The 19,716-nt window shown below is 47.7% G+C and overlaps 1 protein-coding gene across 1 annotated transcript in view; it reads left to right on the top strand.

Annotated features, from left to right (window-relative positions):
* Positions 1–16,048, top strand: part of SIN3A (SIN3 transcription regulator family member A) — a 105,073-nt gene extending 89,025 nt beyond the window's left edge. The window contains exons 16-18 of the mRNA XM_075575995.1: positions 12,081–12,175; positions 12,822–13,020; positions 14,985–16,048. Coding sequence (XP_075432110.1) covers positions 12,081–12,175; positions 12,822–13,020; positions 14,985–15,215 — 525 coding nt within the window. The 3' untranslated portion in view covers positions 15,216–16,048. The remainder of the gene's footprint in view (positions 1–12,080; positions 12,176–12,821; positions 13,021–14,984) is intronic.
* The last annotated feature ends 3,668 nt before the right edge of the window (positions 16,049–19,716 follow it).

The raw sequence follows: 19,716 nt of genomic DNA, 5'->3' as shown, positions 1-19,716 counted from the left end.
TGCTTGCCATTGTGTGTAGCTTGTAGGCTGAAGGGAAAACCCCATCTATATCCAACTTCACCACTTCTAAGTAGACTCGTTATATCTCTCAAGCCTCTTCTTTTTGCCAATATTATAGGTGCAATGTCTGTATTTCCGCTTCTTCAAAACAGATTGTGTCCTGATTTCGGGTTTACGTAGTATCTCTTCCTTCATTGAGACGTAATGTAGTCTGGATATAATGTCTCTGGGGACTCTTCCCTCATAGTCACTGGGTCTTAATGCCCTGTGTGCTCTGTCCATTTCCAGCTTCTCTATGGCGGCCTCAGGCAATATACTCAGGAACAGTCTCTGTAGATACGGTTTAATGTCGCCTGGTCTTATCGTTTTGGGGACATTTCTTATTCTGATATTGTACCGGATGGACCTGTTCTCTGCATCTTCCCGTGCCTCTTGAAGCTCCATTATTAGTTCTTTAAGCATCTTGATATCTGAACCTGTATTGACCTGGCTTTCTATAACACTCTCCTTCGTTTCCTCAAGGCTTTTGGTTCTCTCTTCCACTGCTGAGATATCCGATCTGAGACCGCTCATGGCTCCTTGTATTTCTTCATGGAATGTCTGTTTGATTTCTTCGACCCATGCCCTCGTGTCTCTCTGGAAGTTTGACTCTCTCTCTGCCTCCTCTTGTCCCCTAGGTGAGGTGCCTGCCTCTTTCCTTGGCGTGGTCGGATTAGTTGATCTTTTGTTAAAGAATGTTGATGCCTCTGGTTTTTGTGTTTTTTTGGGAAGGGACCATTTTGTTGTTGTATTAGGGCTGTTCTATACTGCGTGCGCGTGCTACGCCGTGCAGGGTGCGTGGAACCGGCCGACAGGGGGGAAGATGAAGAAAATAAAGAATTGGTGCCGCTGAAGTGTGTGTGTGTGTGTGTGTGTGTGTGTGTGTGTGTGTGTGTGTGTGTGTGTGTGTGTGTGTGTGTGTGTGTGTGTGTGTGTGTGTGTGTGTGTGTGTGTGTGTGTACAATGTTAATAAACAATTTATTAAAGTATTTATTTTTCTTTATTTATTTCAAAACTTATTTAAAATACATATATACATACACATACATACAGTACCTCACTCGCTCACAGCATACACACAAAAAGCGCACGGCCGCACACACTATAGAAAGGCCCTTAGGCTCTCTTGCTTCACTTTGTTCGCTCAGTGTTTACTCCTTTTTTTGTTATATATTTGGGGATGTCTGTTATTCCTTTGCAATACTTGGGTGTCCATAGAGAACCAGGACCTCAGCTGATCATTCTACCTAATAATGCGCATGACTTGCCTATGGAGCCGGCTCCTCGCCTATTGTACTTCACCAGATGTTGTATTGGTTAGCTTTACGTGTTGTGTCACTCTTTGTTAATGTTAGCCTTGTGTTATCAGTCTGAGTGTTTGCTGCCTTGGGTGGCTCCAGAATCCCTTACTCTGGGCTTTCTTCTTTTGCCGTTGGAGTTAGCCGTTGGTTTATGGAGGTCCAGCTGTGTGCAGCAGGGTAGGCCCGTGTAGCCAACCAGTGGTGCGGCCCTCGTTCTTTTTTCCTTTCTTTCCTACTCCTGCTGTCCTTCAGCGGTCATCTTATGGCCAGGTCATTTCTTGCTCAATCCCCTCTCTCTTTCCTCCGCCCAGCCCCCGCTTCTGAATTCTATAGTAATGTTCCCTTCTGCCCCTCCACCCGAGTGTGCAGTCAGGCCTCACCTCGCTCTGGTGCCTTTGTTCGGTATTTTAGCCACCCCACACCAGCAAGATGGACGCCGCCCCTCTTCTCAGCACTTCTTTACTGCTTTTGTTCCCTTGTGCAGAGGGGCTTGGAAATCACCCGGCTCTAAGTCTCCCATGGGGCACCCTCCCTTTCGGCTCACAACGGTCTCTCTCTGCAGAGCGGATTCAGCTCCGCACCCGTCGCTCCCCTGATTTCCCCCCTTCGCAGGTCTCCCCGGAGAAGGCAGCCGCCTCCCCTCTCGTCTTTGGTTTCCTGCGATGTCTGTTGACGGGCCCCGTCTGGGCCCCCGGTAGGATTGATTTAATATGCTCTGGGTTCGCGTGGATTGGGGCGGGGGGGAGGGGGTAGTCCGCCCTCCGCTGCGTCTCACTTCTCCGATCGCCTGAGCTTGGCTTGGCCGTCTGCCTCCTCTCTTCCGCACTGGGCGGGAGATCCGTCCCTTACGGCTCGGCCTCTTGGTTGCCTTTCCCCTCCTGCTCACGTTTTCTTTTCTCTTCCCTCCGGGTGTGAGGTACGCGCTGCTTTCGGGATAGTGTAAGGTTTTTTTTTTTAGGTTTTCTAAGGCTTTTTCTAGGGTACTCGGCAGTCATGCGACTTGTCGGCTCGGTGTTCAAGCCACGCCCCCATAAATCCCCCACTGTAACTGCCCTTACTGTAAAGAACCCTTTCCTTTGTTGCTGGTGAAATCTCCTTTCCTCCAACGTTAAGGGATGGCCCCGAGCCCTTTGTGCTGCCCGTGGGATGAATAGTTCTTTTGAAAGCTCCTTGTATTGTCCCCGAATATATTTGTATATAGTTATCACATCCCCTCTTAGACGCCTCTTTTCTAATGTAAATAAATCTAATTTAGCTAGCCTCTCCTCATAAGTTAGATTGTCCATCCCCTGTATTAATTTGGTGTCTCTTCTCTGCACTCTCTCTAGTTCCATAATGTATTTTCTTAGGATTGGTGCCCAAAATTGTACTCCATATTCAAGGTGTGGTCTTACTAATGCTTTGTAAAGGGGCATAATTATGTTTACTTCCCTTCCATCCATTGCCCGTTTGATGCAAGATAAGATCTTGTTTGCTTTTGCAGTTACTGTATGACTTTGAGCAGTATTGTTAAGCCTGCTGTCTACAAGCACTCCTAAATCCTTTCTCCATCAAGGATTCCCCCAATTTAGCCCCATTTAATGTGTAAGTCGCCCGTTTATTCTTCCCTTCCAAATGCATAACCTTACATTTACCTGTATATGTGCCTTTTACCTGCCCAAGTTTCCAGTCTCTCCAATTCCTTCTGGAGAGAAATTACATCCTGCTCTGATTCTATTACCTTACACAATTTAGCGTCATCAGCAAAGATGGAGACTTTGCTCTCTATGCCAACCTCAAGGTCATTAATAAACAAGTTACAAAGCAGGGGTCCCACTACTGATCCCTGAGGTACTCCACTCACGATTTTAGCCCAACCTGAAAAAGTTACATTTATTACAACTCTCTGTTGTCTGTCCTTCAACCAGTTTCCAATCCAGGTGCATATATTATTACTGAGTCCAATTTCCTTTATTTTGTACACCAAACTCTTGTGTGGAACCGTATCAAAAGCCTTTTCAAAATCTATGTAGATCACATGAACTGCATTTTGATATTGATCGCTTCTGACTTTGAATGATTGATTTTGAAGCCTGATAGGGCGTCAAAACTGCCCAGCTCCTTGAACATGTTTGGTAGGGAAGTTAGGGGCCTGCAGAGACAGGAGAATATAATCTGCATATAGGCAGGATTTATAGAGATTTGGGCCCACAGGAATACAATGAATGTCAGGGTCCTCTGATATGTGCAGCTAATGGTTTTGTACAGAGTGAAAAAAGAGTAAGGGGGTTAGGGGGCATCCTTGTCTGGTGCTACTCTGGGTGTGTGTTGAGTTAGAGGGTAGACCTAGGTAGTTCACCCTTGCTGTGGGTTTCATGTAGATGGCAGTAATCCCTTACAGAAAGTTATCTTTTAGGCCGAAGATTTTTAAAGTGGGAAGCAGGTAGGTCCAATCTACAGGATCGAATGGCTTTTCGGCGTCTAAGGAAAGTAACATCGACTGAAATGTTGAACTTTTGGCAATGTGTTTTAGAGCTATTATTATTGTCGTGTTATGGGCTGCCTGGCGGACAGAGAAGAAGCCAGCGTGGTCTCCATGGATTAGTTTGGGCATAAATTAGTTTAGTCTGTTGGCAAGGATTTTCTTTTTCTTTTTTTAAATATAGATTTGTCAACCCGTCTGGCCAGGTGCTTTTGCATATTTCCGTGATTTTATTGCTTCCAGTACTTCGTCTTGTGTTATTAGATGAAGTTTATCTAGGTCCGCCTTGTCTAGTTTGGGAAGTTGGGCTTCGGTGAGGTACTTTCGGAGGATTTTATTGCGTTTTTCACTGTAAGATATTTTCTTGCCATCAGTGATTTGTAAAACGAGGTAAATTCCTGTGTTATCAGGGCCGGCTTGGAGGTCAGTGTCCCAGTCTAATTGTATGTTTGCCGGAGGCGTGCCGCCAACAGAGTCCACGTCTTAGATTTTTCGGAGGAAAATTAGTTTGGTTCATAACATACAAGAAATCATGCAGGCACCGAGCTCACCTCAGAGAGGGGCAAGTTCTTACAAGATTGCATTAGAGTGAGTGTGTTTTTGGAAAGGAGATTCTTTGTCTCCGGAACCGTTTTCTGTAGAAGGCCATGCTGATCAGCTTACCCCTAAGGGCTGACTTGTGGGCTCTCCATAGTGTCGTTTGGGAGTTGACAAGATCTTTGTTAATTTGGAAATCGTTTTTCATTCCTTCTGCTATCTCAGAGCAGGCTTCAGGGACTTTGAGTCATTTAGTCTCCAGTCTATGGGAGTGGGGGAAGAAGAGTTTGCAGGGTCAGGTCCACCATAGCGTGGTCCAACCATGTCATTGAATGGAGCTGCGAGCTTTGGTCCACAGGGTTGCGTCAATAAATATATAATCTAGTCTTTTCTAGACATTATGTGGGAATGGAAACAAAGTGAAATCTTTCATCACAGTGTATGGCTGCGCTTATAGTGACAGCGACGCGATGTCGCGTCAAAACAAATGTATTGACGCCGTCGTGTGCGCTTATAGTAGGCGCGTCGCGATCGCTGGAAGTCGCTTCAATTTGATTTTTCCAGCGACCGCAGCGGCGACGGCACTATAAGCGCGTTCGAGCCTTGTGGGCCTGCTGTTGGGGCTGTGATGTGTGTTTTTTTTATTGTTGTCTTGTAGACGGGGGTGTCGATCTGTCCATGTTGTCATTTATGGCTAGGTTAACCTCTCCTCCCAGAATAGTTCCACTCTTTTGAAAACGGCCAAGTGTGTGAAAGAACTTCTTGAAAAAGTTTGCACTGTTGTCATTGGGGGCGCAGAGGTTGACTATTGTGATCTCCTGTGCCTCTTATTAAAAAAAAAAATCTACCCTTGTTGTCGACTTGTCTTTTTTCTGGGGAGAAGGGGGTATTCTTGTTAATTAAAATGGCTGCTCTTTTTCCCCCTTTACCTGGGCTGACGCAAGATAAACCCATGGAAAGATTTTATCCGAACTGCGGGGCGGAGTGACGTGTGAAGTGTCTCGGAGTGTTTTGGGTGTAGAGGGGTAGATATCGGTTGTGTACATGGTGGTGTCATTGATGTGTCTTATAACGTTACATTGGTACACAGACACATATCATTATTTTATTTATGTCCCTCGTTGCGCATATTTATCTATGTATACATATGTTTGCAAACACGCACCTATATGCATACCCACACATCAACCCAGCCATAATATTTAATGGTCTAATGATCAGCACCAGACAAAATATATGCAAAAATAGAGGCTGTTTATTGACTCGTAACACACAAGGTCAATAAACAGCCTCTATTTTTGTATATATTTTTTCTGGTGCTGATAATTAGACCATTCTGGACTTTTCTTTAATTGTATGTTTTGTTTCTATCTAGCACAGAGACCCTCTGTAGGATACTTAACACTTAGAGTGAAGCCATTTTCTAAATGCATTAATATATATATATATATATATATATACATATATATATATATATATATATATATATACGTTTTAAGTTATGGTGGGTGAAAAAGGCAACAAGAATCCTCCAACCGTATTGCATATAGCAAATAAAAAGATCACTTGTGAGAACATTCACATGTCTTAGGCCGCGACTATAGTGCCGTCGATGGTGATATTTTGCTGGGCGGCGGCGCAGGTTTCCGGGCATTTGATTGGTTCAAGGGCCGTCACATGAGGTGACAGCCCTTGAAAAATCAAATTTTGCCGGCTACCAGTTTTCGCTCCGTCGCGCTTACTATAAGCGCACGCGGCGATGGCAATGCATTTGTTTTCAGGCGACGTCGCGTGGCCATAAGCGCGGCCTTAGGCAAGTCTTCAAGCCTGCCTTTCACCATTATCACCCAGCATACAGTTCTTCCACTGCAGCAAGGGATTCTGGGAAATGACATGCAAATGAGCACACAGTGTCACCTTTTGCCTGAAAAACCATTGTTACATGGAGCCCATATAAGCTAATGCTCGCTGTTAACAGCTTTAAAGCACAGCATGGGAATCAGATGCAAAGCCAGAGAAACCACTCACAGACATGTTTCAACCTTAATGGTATCCTCAGTGTGAAGTTGGTTGTACTGCTGGCTTTGCAATTTGCATATATTATACGCACACGCAGCTGGCACTCCAGAGGCAATGATGTGATGTGGTGCATGTTCTATAGAAATCAAATAGTAAAAAGTTGTCAACCCCAGAAGAGCAAACAGAGAACAGCACTCAATGGTAACACAGAAAAAGCCTTTATTAAAGATGGTATACAGGCACACTTTAGTCCAGGGGTGGGGAACGTCAGGCCCGGCCCTTGAAATCATTTGGTCTGGCCCTGCTAAGGCAACTGCTATAACCGGGGTCGCGCAATTTTTTAAAAAAATGGCCGCCACGCTCCCGATCGGTAGGAGGTGTGAGGCGCCGGCAGCCCTACACGATCCCCAGCAGCCACGTACTAGCCCCAGCGATCCCCCAGCAGCCACCGTACTTCCCCCGCACTCCCGCCGCACTTCCCCCATGCTTCTCCAGCTGTTCCCCCCGCACTTACCCCAGCATCCGCCCTACACGATCCCCCCTAGGAGCAGCAACTACCAGAGGTAGGGGGGCGGGGTTCTGTGTGCCTGCCTGTCTGTGTCTGTATGGCCCGCGAACGATGTTATAACTATCCAAATGGCCCTTGGCAGAAAAAAGGTTCCCCACCCCTGCTTTAGTCCAATGGTTCAGTCCACTACTGGGAGAGCCACAGTGTGGCGGTGAAATCCTTTTGTGGTTGTGTTTTTGCGAGGCCGTGGTCTATATAATCGCTTCTAGTCACATAGAGGCCACGATGCTCTCAGGTGGCGTGTTTTCATGCGAGTGGTGGCCCGTCGGCTCATCGTCCTCCAGATTGTTTCGTCCCCCGGTGGTGGCATCTCTCGGTGGGCACCAGGGGTTGATGTTTCCTTTGTAGTAATGCCATGGTGTTTTTGCCGGGTCCCAGATTGAGGACTGCTTTCCACCGCGTGGAACACCGTTAGAGGAAAGGGATGTCCCCACCGGTAGCGAATGTTCTTCTCGCGGAGGGTTAGTTTGATTCCTGCTCTGCAAAGAAGGGTAGCAGGAGCAAGGTCGCAGAATACCTGCACGTGTGTCTCTATATAGTCCGGGGGTTTTAGTCTCCCGAAGTTTGGCCATCGGGGACTCTTTACTTGGAGAGAAATGGACATGACGCGGTGGTGAGTCCGTCGTCCGTTTGGGCCTCAAGGCGCTGTGCACACAGTCTGGCAGGGAAGATCTCAGCCACTCTGCTAGGAACTCCTCTAGATCTTCAATCTAGGGGGCAAAGTGTACTAATGGCAGTGACAGGGTTAAGGGGTCAGTCCCTCCTAGGGGCAAAGTGTACTAATGGCAGTGACAGGGTTAAGGGGTCAGTGCTTCCTAGGGGCAAAGTGTACTAATGGCAGTGACAGGGTTAAGGGGTCAGTGCTTCCTAGGGGCAAAGTGTACTAATGGCAGTGACAGGGTTAAGGGGTCAGTCCCTCCTGGGACCAAAGTGTGCTAATGGCGATGGCTTCGAAGAAATATGTTTAACTTCCAGGGAAGCAAAGTACGTAGATCTTTGCTTTTTGCGTGGTTGCAATGAGATTGTTAAATTCTTTACAAGAATATGCATTTTTGGATTGCACCTTTAAAACCTTCACGTGTTTAAGCAGGTCTGGCGGTATCTGGCCTGCCATGGATCTGGCATTGTCATAGCGAGAGAGCGCTTTGGTAGGTGGAGTATCTTGATGGGTGAAAAGATATGTTCAGATGTTATGCTCGGAAGTGAGGATTATAGTACTTTCTTTTCTGACATTTTTATCCCCATATCTTGTTTTTTTTTTGTCTCCATTGATTTCAGACTTTGCGTCTCTTTGACCTTCAGCTACTTTAGAAGGTCAGAGATGGCCTTTCTAATCATTACTTCTCATCGAGAGAGGGAGAGGGGGTGGAAGAATGCAGACTCCGAACTGTGAAATACTTTCTCCCGACCCCCATCCTGGTTTCTATTAAATGTTGACTCGTACACCTCTCTTGCAGGGACTTTTAAAAATGGCTGCCAGCCGGACCTCCTCAAAACTGCTTTGGAACTCCTCTCTGGTCAGTGCAAATGTGGAATTTCTGTGGCAATTTTTCTCCCCTCTGAGGGGTTTTCTGCGAAATATCCGCAGCTGGTAAAATCTCCTCTATCTTTGCGACGTATTGCAGACTCCCCTTCCCGTTAAGTTTTAAGCCGTGATATCACCGCTGAGTTTATTTGACGGGTGCATCAGAGGCCAAAACGGTTGCTTTAGAAATACCGAGCATTTAATGACACTTGGTGCCGCTGGCCTGCCTTCTAATGCTAATTAACCCTCGTGGAGAAGCCCTCTGCCTAATGATGAAGACGGCGCTGGAGGTGTGACGGACACTGCGTTATGGTATTAACTACCATTTACGTTATTGTGGATTAGTGAGCCCAGCCTATATACTCCGCGGCCTGCGTAAATGCCGGCGAGCGTTATTTGCTGATACAGCCATGGCTCTTAACTGTTGCTACCGGCTATCGTTGTTTAGTTATTGATCCTATATGCTCTGGAAAATGGACATTTGGCGGGGGCTAGGCGCATGTGATACCCTATAGTTGGCATGGCAGGGCTATTAATGCTTTGGAATATGTTTATCTAAATCCCATTACACATCTTAGGTCTTCATGCAGCCACCTCTGGGGTGGAATCCAGGTAGCACACTTCTGATGCTCTGAGATAGGAGCTGTGAGCTTACTCTCCCTCCCGCTCGCGCCCTACACGTCATCGGTCTGGTTTAACAAAACTGTGGCACAGGAATCTTTTCCGAGGGGATCAGCACCCCCTTGTTTACACATCTTGTGCAACAACGGTGAACCATATAGCTGTTTTTAGTGTGTCCTAGGCAGGCCCTGGTGTAGGGGAGAGGGAAGGAGAAGGCCTACCTACACAGGTGGTGGTGGGAGGGAGAAGCAAGTTTTCAAGTCCTATCATGTTTGGGAATAAAAGTCCCACCTCGTCCTCTGAAAATGTACGTCTCGTCTCTTTGGCCAAAACAGAACTTGATGGTAGCCCCCAGCACACAGACCCAAGCTCTCTCCTTCTCATATTACCCACAATAACCAACGGGGGAACTTTCCCGCAGAGGGTGGGTGTATGTTGGCATCTGGAAAGGTTACAAGGTGTTGGAGGTTGGCAGTCAGATGATGGGAAAAGTCCGAGAAGATGTAGGGCCATGTTTAGTAAATATGCCCGTTAAACCCAACTCCTTGTTTAAAAAGGAACATAATAATATTTTGTTCTATACAAAAGTGGCAACCGATTTTGTGGTGGTTAAGGCACAGGGAGATTTACTTATTAAGCCCCTGATCCGACCCAACATGCTTATTACGGCACACAGATATGCTTGGAAGAATGAGAAGGCTTCCATGAAACGTGATCCGGAAAGAAAATACATTAAATCTGAATTATCTGGGGTGTGGCGGCTGTGCGGGGCACTGTATGTCTTCCCTTCAGATTCTGATATGCCGAACGAGGAACCACCAGTCTGAAACCAGGGAGGACGCCGCCGATCCGAAAATAGAAGGTGGAGAGAGTGAATCCTAAAACCTACAACGCATGCCTCCCAAAATATCCACCAGTCCAGCAGAGATTTCCACCCGAGGTGGACACATTCATCGAACTCCATCTCCAACCCAGCAATCCTAAACCTGTTGGGTTTTTCCGAGGCGATGAACACTGGGAGAGACCAGGCCGTTCCTGCTCACCAAGAGAGGATGGCTGGATTGATGGAAAATAGCAATTATTATCGGTTATTTGTAAAGCGCCAGCATATTCCACATCGCGGTACAATGGGGCACAGAATTATGTATATAGCAAACAAAAAAAAACAGTTACCTACAAGTGAGGACAAACATGCACAAACGGATACAGTGAGGGTAATGAGGGCCCTGATTCTGGGAGCGTACACGCTCCAGGGAATGAGGTACAATGTTGAAACAAGAAGGTAAGGGGGCTGCTCATTGTGGGATGGAGAGTAGCTCAGGATGGAATATGGAGCGTGTGTGACAGCTGTTTCCAATATGGTTTGGGGAGATGAGGTGTTCTGGCAGGTGGATATTGGTGCAGCCGCACAGCTGGTTCCAATGGGGTTGGGGGAGGGGGAGTTGGATTTTGGCGGGCATGAGAGGAGGGTAGGTGGATGTTGTGGGCAGAACGTAGGGGGTGTTTAGGTATGTATTTGGTGATGAGGGCTGAGATGTAAGGGAGGGCAGCGTTGAGAGCTGTTTAAGTCATTACTAGTGTTTTAAATGTAATCCTTTTTAAGTGTTGCTTTTTAGGGCATATCGCAGTTAAAATAAAGTGAGGTCATTCTTTTTGGCCACATATGCCTGGTTTTAGAAATCGCACATACATTTAAACAAAAATGCATCGTTGCTTTTCAAATGTTTGGCCTAACACCCCGCATACATATTTCAATTTTTGCTCACAGCATGGATATGACGAATGCTGCAGTGGTTTCTAAGATGTAGGGATGCTGATCATTATAAAGCAGCTTTGACGAGGTTTACAATGGCGGCAGCCTTTATTAACGCCTTGGTACATCCTGTACCATCGCAGACGAATCTACAGTAATGTGTACGGGAGCGAGCGTGCGCCACTGGTGGAACATTGTACAATTTACCTGGAAGTGCGGTAAATGCAATAACAACAATGGCGTGATGGTGTATATCTGGCCTCTGAAGGAGTGGCGTAGGGTCCATATCAGCAGCGCGTGGCCAGTATAGCATTCCTTAATGATGATACCCAGCGTAGGCGTTATTATAGCAGCCCAGCTCACACGTGTAAAACCTCTTGATGACGATTATCCCGTAAAAGCCAATACCATGTGCCAGTGAAATATCATCAAGCAACAGTAGCCATAAGCCGGAGGTCCATGTGTCATGTTTAAGTTGCCCCTCTCTGGCCCTGCCCTCTTACGACAGGCATGAATATTATGCAACCTGTGGTCATCTCATACCCAAAGTTGAGGGTGAAATAAAATATGTAGCTAGGAGTGACCACCCGTACCTTTCTGAATGTCACTGGGATAAGGGACAGGGTTCATTCACCAAGTCTGTGTGACCGACTCAATGAGAAGTTCTTTCCTTCCCTTGCCACCCCTGGTTGGGAGAGGCAAACATGTTGACCAGAGAGTGGCAGAGGGAATGACGTGACCGGTTGAGTATGTGTGTTGGTGATCGGTGATTTTGAAACATGGGCCGGCAAAGGTAGCAGGTGACCTCGTGAAATGTGGTGTTTTGGTGTTACCGAGAGCTCTGTCGTGGAGTGCAAGGTTTAGGAGTGATTTTGGGGAACAGGATGAGGATCCATTTCAGGAAACTTTTGTCTTTAGGTACTTTGACTCTTGTTTGACACCAGGTCACCATAGCCAGAGTAATGTGGATTACTTGCATCTAATTGCTTTAGGAGTGGTCACTTGCGATTGGTGAGAGAGGTTTAGACAGTTGACACCTTATCGCTGACCATCCACACTAAAGTGTACTTTGTATTGTCTTCTAAATGGTCTTTGTCACGTTTTCCTTATCTCAACCTGGTAGCATATGAGTTGAAGTAGATTACATTCCCACATAGACTTTCTTCTGCTCTGTACTTTCCTGGTTTCTGACCCTCTGCATGTGGTCTTTCTGAGCTGCGGCACTGACCGGTACCTCGCTCTCTTGTGTATTCCAGCGTTGGTCGGACTATGTGGAGAGATACATGAACTGTGACTCCACTTCCCCAGAGTTGAGGGAGCACCTCGCACAGAAGCCTGTGTTCTTGCCCAGGTGAGCTCCTCATCCTGTGTCTACACAGTCATATCATTGTGGACAATGAGTTATATGTCCATCTAGTTCTGCTTTTTGTGTTACCCTGTGGGAAAGACAGACTCCATAGGTGCCTTCTGTCTGTGTCATCCTGCGGTTGAAGGGACAGACGCCATGGGTCCCTTTTTGTCTTTCAATGGGTCACACTGGTGGGAGGGACAGACTCGATGGGTCACACTGGTGGGAGGGACAGATTCAATGGGTCACACTGGTGGGAGGGACAGACTCAATGGGTCACACTGGTGGGAGGGACAGACTCAATAGGTCACACTGGTGGGAGGGACAGATTCAATGGGTCCACTGGTGGGAGGGACAGACTCAATGGGTCACACTGGTGGGAGGGAGAGACTCAATGGGTCACACTGTGGTGGGAGGGACAGGCTCAATGGATCACACTGGTGGGTGGGACAGTTTCAATGGGTCACACTGTGGTGGGAGGGACAGGCTCAATGGCTCACACTGTGTTTGGGAGGGACAGACACAATGGGTCACACTGGTGGAAGGGACCTATTCAATGGGTCACACTGTGGGGGGAGGGGGAGGCTCAATGGGTCATAGGCCCATTTTGCCTGTGTCATCCCATTCCTCTTCTCCCGGTGGCCCACAGGAACCTGCGTCGGATCAGGAAGTGCCAGAGAGGCCGGGAGCAGCAGGAGAAGGAAGGGAACGGAAAGAGGACCCTCGAGAACCTAGAGAGTCTGGACAAGTTGGAATGCAAGTTCAAGCTGAACTCCTACAAGATGGTGTACGTCATCAAATCGGAGGACTACATGTACCGCAGGACTGCCCTGCTGCGGGCACAGCAGGTAGGATGGGGGAGACGGCACCGCAGAGAGGATAGGGGCAGGGCGGGGCAAGAAGTGCGGGGAGAGGGCACAGCAAGAAGGATGTAGATAGAAGGGAGAAAGGGAACAGCGGGAAGGGTGGGAGAAGGAGAGCTGAAGACTTGACAGAAGAGGAGGTAATGGAAGAGCAGGTAGGATAGAAATGGTCGGGGCACAGCAGGTAGGACAAAGATGGGAACGGGGGGAACACGAGGTAGAACAGGGATGGGGACGGGAACATGAGGTAGGACAGAGATGGGGAAAGGAGAACACAAGGTAGGACAAAGATGGTGGCACAGCAGGTAGATAATAGAGAGGAGTGCTGCACACCCCAAAAAGAGAAAAATGATACAATCACCGGTGCTCCAATGTTAGAACGAAAGCCTGCAGTCAGTCCTGAGTACATAGAGGAAGGAACAGAGGGCACAGCGGATTCTGCGAATTCAAACTCATTTATTGAGCCAACACAACGTTTCGACCATGGAGGTCTTTTTCAAGTGACAATGGCATTGCCATTGTCACTTGAAAAAGACCTCCACGGTCGAAACGTTGTGTTGGCTCAATAAATGAGTTTGAATTTGCAGAATCCGCTGTGCCCTCTGTTCCTTCCTCTAGGCACAGCAGGTAGGACAGAGATGGGGACGGGGGGAACACGAGGTAGAACAGTGATGGGGACAGGGGAACACAAGGTAGGACAGAGATGGGGACGGGGGAACACGATGTAGGACAGAGATGAGGACGGGGGAACACAAGGTAGGACAGAGATGAGGACGGGGGAACACGATGTAGGACAGAGATGGGGACGGGGGAACATGATGTAAGACAGAGATGAGGACGGAGGAACACAAGGTAGGACATAGATGAGGACGGGGGAACACGATGTAGGACAGAGATGGGGACGGGGGAACACGATGAAGAACAGTGATGGAGGTAGGACAGAGATGGGGACCGGAGAACACGAGGTAGGACAGAGATGGGGACGGGGGAACACGATGTAGGACAGAGATGAGGACGGGGGAGCACGAGGTAGGACAGAGATGGGGACCGGAGAACACGAGGTAGGACAGAGATGGGGACGGGGGAACACGATGTAGAACAGTGATGGGGACAGGGGAACACGAGGTAGGACAGAGATGTGGACGGGAGAACACGAGGTAGGACAGAGATGAGGACGGGGGAACACGATGTAGGACAGAGATGAGGACGGGGGAACACGAGGTAGGACAGAGATGGGGACGGAGGAACACGATGTAGAACAGTGATGGGGACAGGGGAACACGAGGTAGGACAGAGATGGGGACGGGGGAACACGATGTAGAACAGTGATGGGGACAGGGGAACACGAGGTAGGACAGTGATGAGGACGGGAGAACACGAGGTAGGACAGAGATGGGGGCACAGCAGGTAAGACAGAGATGTGGATGGGGAGGCACAGCAGGGTAGATGGTGATAGGATGGCACACAGGGCACAGCAGGGTAGATAGGGATAGGATGGCAAACACTGGGCACAGCAGGGTAGATAGGGATAGGATGGCAAACACTGGGCACAGCAGGGTAGATAGGGATAGGATGGCAAACACTGGGCACAGCAGGGTAGATATGGATAGGATGGCACACTGGGCACAGCAGGGTAGATAGGGATAGGATGGCAAACACTGGGCACAGCAGGGTAGATAGGGATAGGATGGCAAACACTGGGCACAGCAGGGTAGATATGGATAGGATGGCACACTGGGCACAGCAGGGTAGATATGGATAGGATGGCACACTGGGCACAGCAGGGTAGATATGGATAGGATGGCACACTGGGCACAGCAGGGTAGATATGGATAGGATGGCACACTGGGCACAGCAGGGTAGAAGACTTACACAGCGTCTTGTAGATAATTGGGTCACCTTGATTGAATACGCAATCCCTAACTCCCGGCCTCCGGTTCTCCTGCCAGTCCCACGAGCGAGTGAGCAAGCGGCTGCACCAACGCTTCCAGCTGTGGCTGAGCAAGTGGAACAGCGAGCACGTGAGCCGGGAGATGGCTGCGGAAACCAGGAAGTGGCTGATGGGGGAGGGCGTGGAGGGGATGGTTCCGTGCTGTACCACCCGCAACTCTGAGACTCTGCACTTTGTGGACATCAACAAGTACCGCGTCACGTACGGGGTCGCCTTCAAGACTCCGTAAAAAGGAAATTAACAACCCGCCCGAGTCTCCCCCGCCGCAGGAGAGCAAAGGAAGTCCCCGCTACCCGGACTCTGAGCGCTGCCCCCCTTTGAGGTGATGGGTGGGCTTCCTTGGAAGAACAGGGTCTGCCGCCCAAGCAGGGCAAACGGCGAATTAATAACGGAGATTAAACGGTGCCCACTGCTCGCCCGGAGTTGCGGGGGGGTGGGGGGTGGGGGCTTTTTTCAACACCTGGTGGGATAATTTCACGGGGGGTCTCATCCAGCAGGGATGGGGGGGGGAGGTCTTTCACAAACCCTCACTTAGAGATGACCCTATTTTCTGCAGATGTTTTATTAACCCCCTCCTGCCCCCTGGGGCCATACTCTTTCTCCTCCCCCCCCCCCCCGAGTGCCCCCTCCCCCCAAACTCCCCCCTGTAAATACTCGCGTGTAAATAACGTCAGAAGATGGTCTCTCCGCTCTCCCGCCCGGCGTCTTATTTTATATCGAACAGTTGCCCCCATCGATGTTGTCGTTGAACCCCTCTAGTTCTCTTTGTAACATAGCGATGATAGGGGGGGGGGGGGGGGGAGAGAGAGCGCGGCTCGTCCCCGCAAACCTCCGACGCGTTCGCCCCGGGAAACCGCCGTCTCCTTTATTACAGTTTTTACCAAAGGGAGTTTCCATTCATTGATAGTGTTTTACTATATATATATTTTTTTCTCTCTGCGTCTGTGTGCGTTTTAAGTTCTTCTCCCCCTCTCCCCCGACTCTCTCTTGCTCTGTCCCGTCTCCAGACACACTGCCCCATTTTTTTAAACAAAGTGTAAATAAAGTAATGGTTTGGTATGACGACTTGCGTTTGATGGGAAGGGACTTGGGGGGGGGGGGGGAGAGGGAGGGCGAAGGGACGGAGGTGTGAGGGGGGAGCGAGAGGGGGAGGGGGTTAGTGAAAGGGCGAGGGGAGGGGCTGTTAAAAAGAAGCCAGGGACAGTTATTGATATTTTTAACGCTATGAAAGATAATCTGTGGATATTTCTTTTACGATCTATTTGATATTTTTAATACAGATAATTACACGGGTGCTGCATTAAATCGCTAAAATTGAAAACTAAATGTTGTGAATAAGAAGCGCTGAGAATACAGTCAGATTAGAAGCCCAGTTACTCAGGAATAAAGGCGTAGGAAAGGGTACTGGGGTGGAACGATGGTTAAGAGGCAACCCAAGCAGCACTTAAAAATATATATATATATATATACCGCCTTTGATTACCTTTATTGAAACCTAAATATCTAAACTGCCGCTCGATTTGTTCTCTCGTTATCGATCAGCAAAGGTCCTGCTTCCCAGGGCTCACTAAATGGCCGTCTTTCCATTTCACTCATTCCTTCAGTCCGTTTTAACTCAGCTGCTACAATGTATCCTTATATTACGACGGTAACGTTATCTAGTGTTACAGTTTGCAGCTCAAACTGCTGGGAACACTGGCAACGAATGATCACATACCCAACATGTAACCTACCGCACAACCTAAATATTATATGCAAAGTATTACATCAGGGCGCCTATAGGTGAGAGACGTACGTATTAACAAGGTAGATCGCCCAACAGGGGCTGTAAAGGGCCCTAATTACCTGCACTCTGCATGTGTCAGTAACAGCCCTGTGTCGCTCTAGAGGTGCATATTCCCTCAGTGGGGCCTTCAGAATTGGAAAATGAAAAGCTAACTAGAAACGGTTACAATATACGTTTATTACATCAAAAATAAGTGACTCAATAGCAGCGGCAATATTATACACAGGGAAAAAAATAATCAGGATTTATTTTATACAGTGCACACACACGCAAACATCGCCATAGTATAAGGTAGTGTGTACGTTTGTCCCGTATATTGTCTTTAGAGGATATACTGCTGCGGCCCATTTTATTCTAAAACATCACCGCATTTTTCCGGGATTTTTTTCCGAATGCGACGCACTTCACCGAGTGCATGCCGCATTCATGTTGCGTTCTCAGCCGCGGGTCATGCGCGGTTGATGCGTTTATTGAGAATGGTTCGGATTTAATAGGTTGCAATTCTTCGCGTGTCCGCCAGATGGCAGATATTCATGAGTTGTAATGCGCGCGCGCTTCAGTAATGTGTCGACTTGCAGGTGTTTCGATTAAAAAAGATACCACAGTGTGCTATTGTAACTTGGCCTTGAGACTGAAGGAAGAGGTTACAATAATGTATCAATTTAGGCTTTTCATATTAAAGAAAGACAAAGACCAGTTTCTGTTATTCTCCGCCGCCGCCGCCGCCATGACTGTTCAAGTGCAGCCCGCTTTCCAAAAACCCGACAGAACGTACGCGTATTTAATATGGGCCGCGATTAATGCAACAGATAAGATGGCAACAGTTGTTCAAATTTATCAGTATTGTATCAAAAACTATGACTTTTACAGATTTTTGCCAGCTCCTCATGTGTCGAAGCGTGCAATAAGGAAAAGGTAATGTAGCGATCCATGTTTTTATCGTATTGATCCCGAATTTATTGGAGGGTATTGGTGTGTATCACCGGCTTTTTCCTGTGTCTATGATCATGCAGATGGCAAAAGGCGAAAGGTCGTATTATGCCGGATAGACTGTCCTCTAGTTGCTCTATACCTCACATATAAATCTGGTGTGTGTCCCAAGAAGTCTGTATATGGGACACACGTATACAGTACCTTACACCAGGGTGCGCAAACTTTTTTCCCTGCGCCCCCCTGCTGGATATCCTCCTCTCCTTGCGCCCCCCTTCGTCGTCCTCCTTACCTTGATTCCCGGCGTCTGGACGTCATGACGTCACGTAGCCATAGCAACGTGACGTCACATGACCCCGCGGTGTCATTCGACGTCGCGTTGCCATGGCGACGCGTCTCCAGATGTCGGCTGAATCAAGGTAAGTAGGTTTACAGAGGCCCTGCAGCTCCCCCGGCACTGAATTTAAGTGCCTTCGGGAAGCGCGCGCGGCCTCTGTAAACCCCGCGGCCCCCGACGGTAATCTCGCGCCCCCCCCCCCCTTTTTGCGCACTGCTGCCTTATACCATGGTGATATCTGTGTGTGTGAAGACACGGACTGACACTGAGTTAGAAGCAGGGGAGCCTGGTTCAATTCCCGGTGTCGGTTCCTTGTGACCTTGGGCAGTCACTTTATCTCCCTGTGCCTCAGGCACCAAAAACATAGATTGTTAGCTCCACAGGGCAGGGACCTGTGCCTGCAAAATGTCTCTGTAAAGTGCTACGTAAAACTAGCAGCGCTATACAAGAACATGCTCTTATTGTGTATGTGTAATACACAAAACAGTGGGGATAAGGAGAGATCAACTTAAACCTAGCTAATTAACAAAAAATTCCATACGATAATTATAAGTGGGTGCAAACTGTGAACTGAAAGTGAATCAGTAAAGTAGAGGACGCAGAATGATTGTGTCCCGAAGAAAATTCACTTAAATGCACACCTCTTTAATAAAATGTAACCTTTATTATTTTTACTTAAAACATATATTACCGAGTGTTCATGTAATTGTAATAAAAAAACATTAAACATAAACTAAACAGAACAGTGACAATCCCTAAACTATATATAACCACTCGTATACATAAATAGCTATGAGATGGTGGGGATTGAAACTTCAGATCAGCAAGGTGGATGAAACCACCAATAACAGCAATTGAACACAGTCAGTGATATTAAAAATATACTGAGGGAGAACCAAATAGATCAGATAATATTGATTAATTACCAGCTCCCAAGAATACCACTATATTCCCATACTAATGTGTGGTCTAGTATTAGGCAGAGGCAATGCTAAGTCATCCAATTTATCAAATTATCTTAGCATTAGCCACACCTCACTGTGTATAGATATTGAATATGTTGACACATATACTCCTGATGGAATACCACAGCATATAGTTCAGCAGAGAGCCACACCGCTGGATCCCCACTGCTGTAGGTGTAAAGCACTGTGATGAATACCAGGTATATCTTAGATGTAACTCAGACTGTGCTGAATGTAACAACACAGAGATAACAGGATGCAATACTGGACCATAGTGCCTATCCTTGGAGAGATGTATACCCCCTCACTTGTAACTCATATATAGACTGTGTAGCTGATAGCACTGATCACGTGCAAAAACTAAAACAGCTCCATAATGGAGACTGATGACATCATCACGTGCTCATCAGTCTCCGTTATACCGGTATTACCTCTCTGTGCGTGTATGTGTATACCGGTATTACCTCTCTGGGCGTGTACGTGTATACCGGTATTACCTCTCTGGGTGTGTATGTGTATACCGGTATTACCTCTCTGGACGTGTATGTGTATACCGGTATTACCTCTGGGCGTGTATGTGTATACCGGTATTACCTCTCTGGGTGTGTATGTGTATACCGGTATTACCTCTCTGGACGTGTATGTGTATACCGGTATTACCTCTGGGCGTGTATGTGTATACCGGTATTACCTCTCTGGACGTGTATGTGTA

The sequence above is a fragment of the Ascaphus truei genome, chromosome 18, assembly GCF_040206685.1.
Source record: "Ascaphus truei isolate aAscTru1 chromosome 18, aAscTru1.hap1, whole genome shotgun sequence".
NCBI lineage: Eukaryota > Metazoa > Chordata > Amphibia > Anura > Ascaphidae > Ascaphus > Ascaphus truei.
The sequence above is the reverse complement of the archived record's forward strand: the minus strand, read 5'-3'. Positions and strand labels throughout refer to the sequence as shown.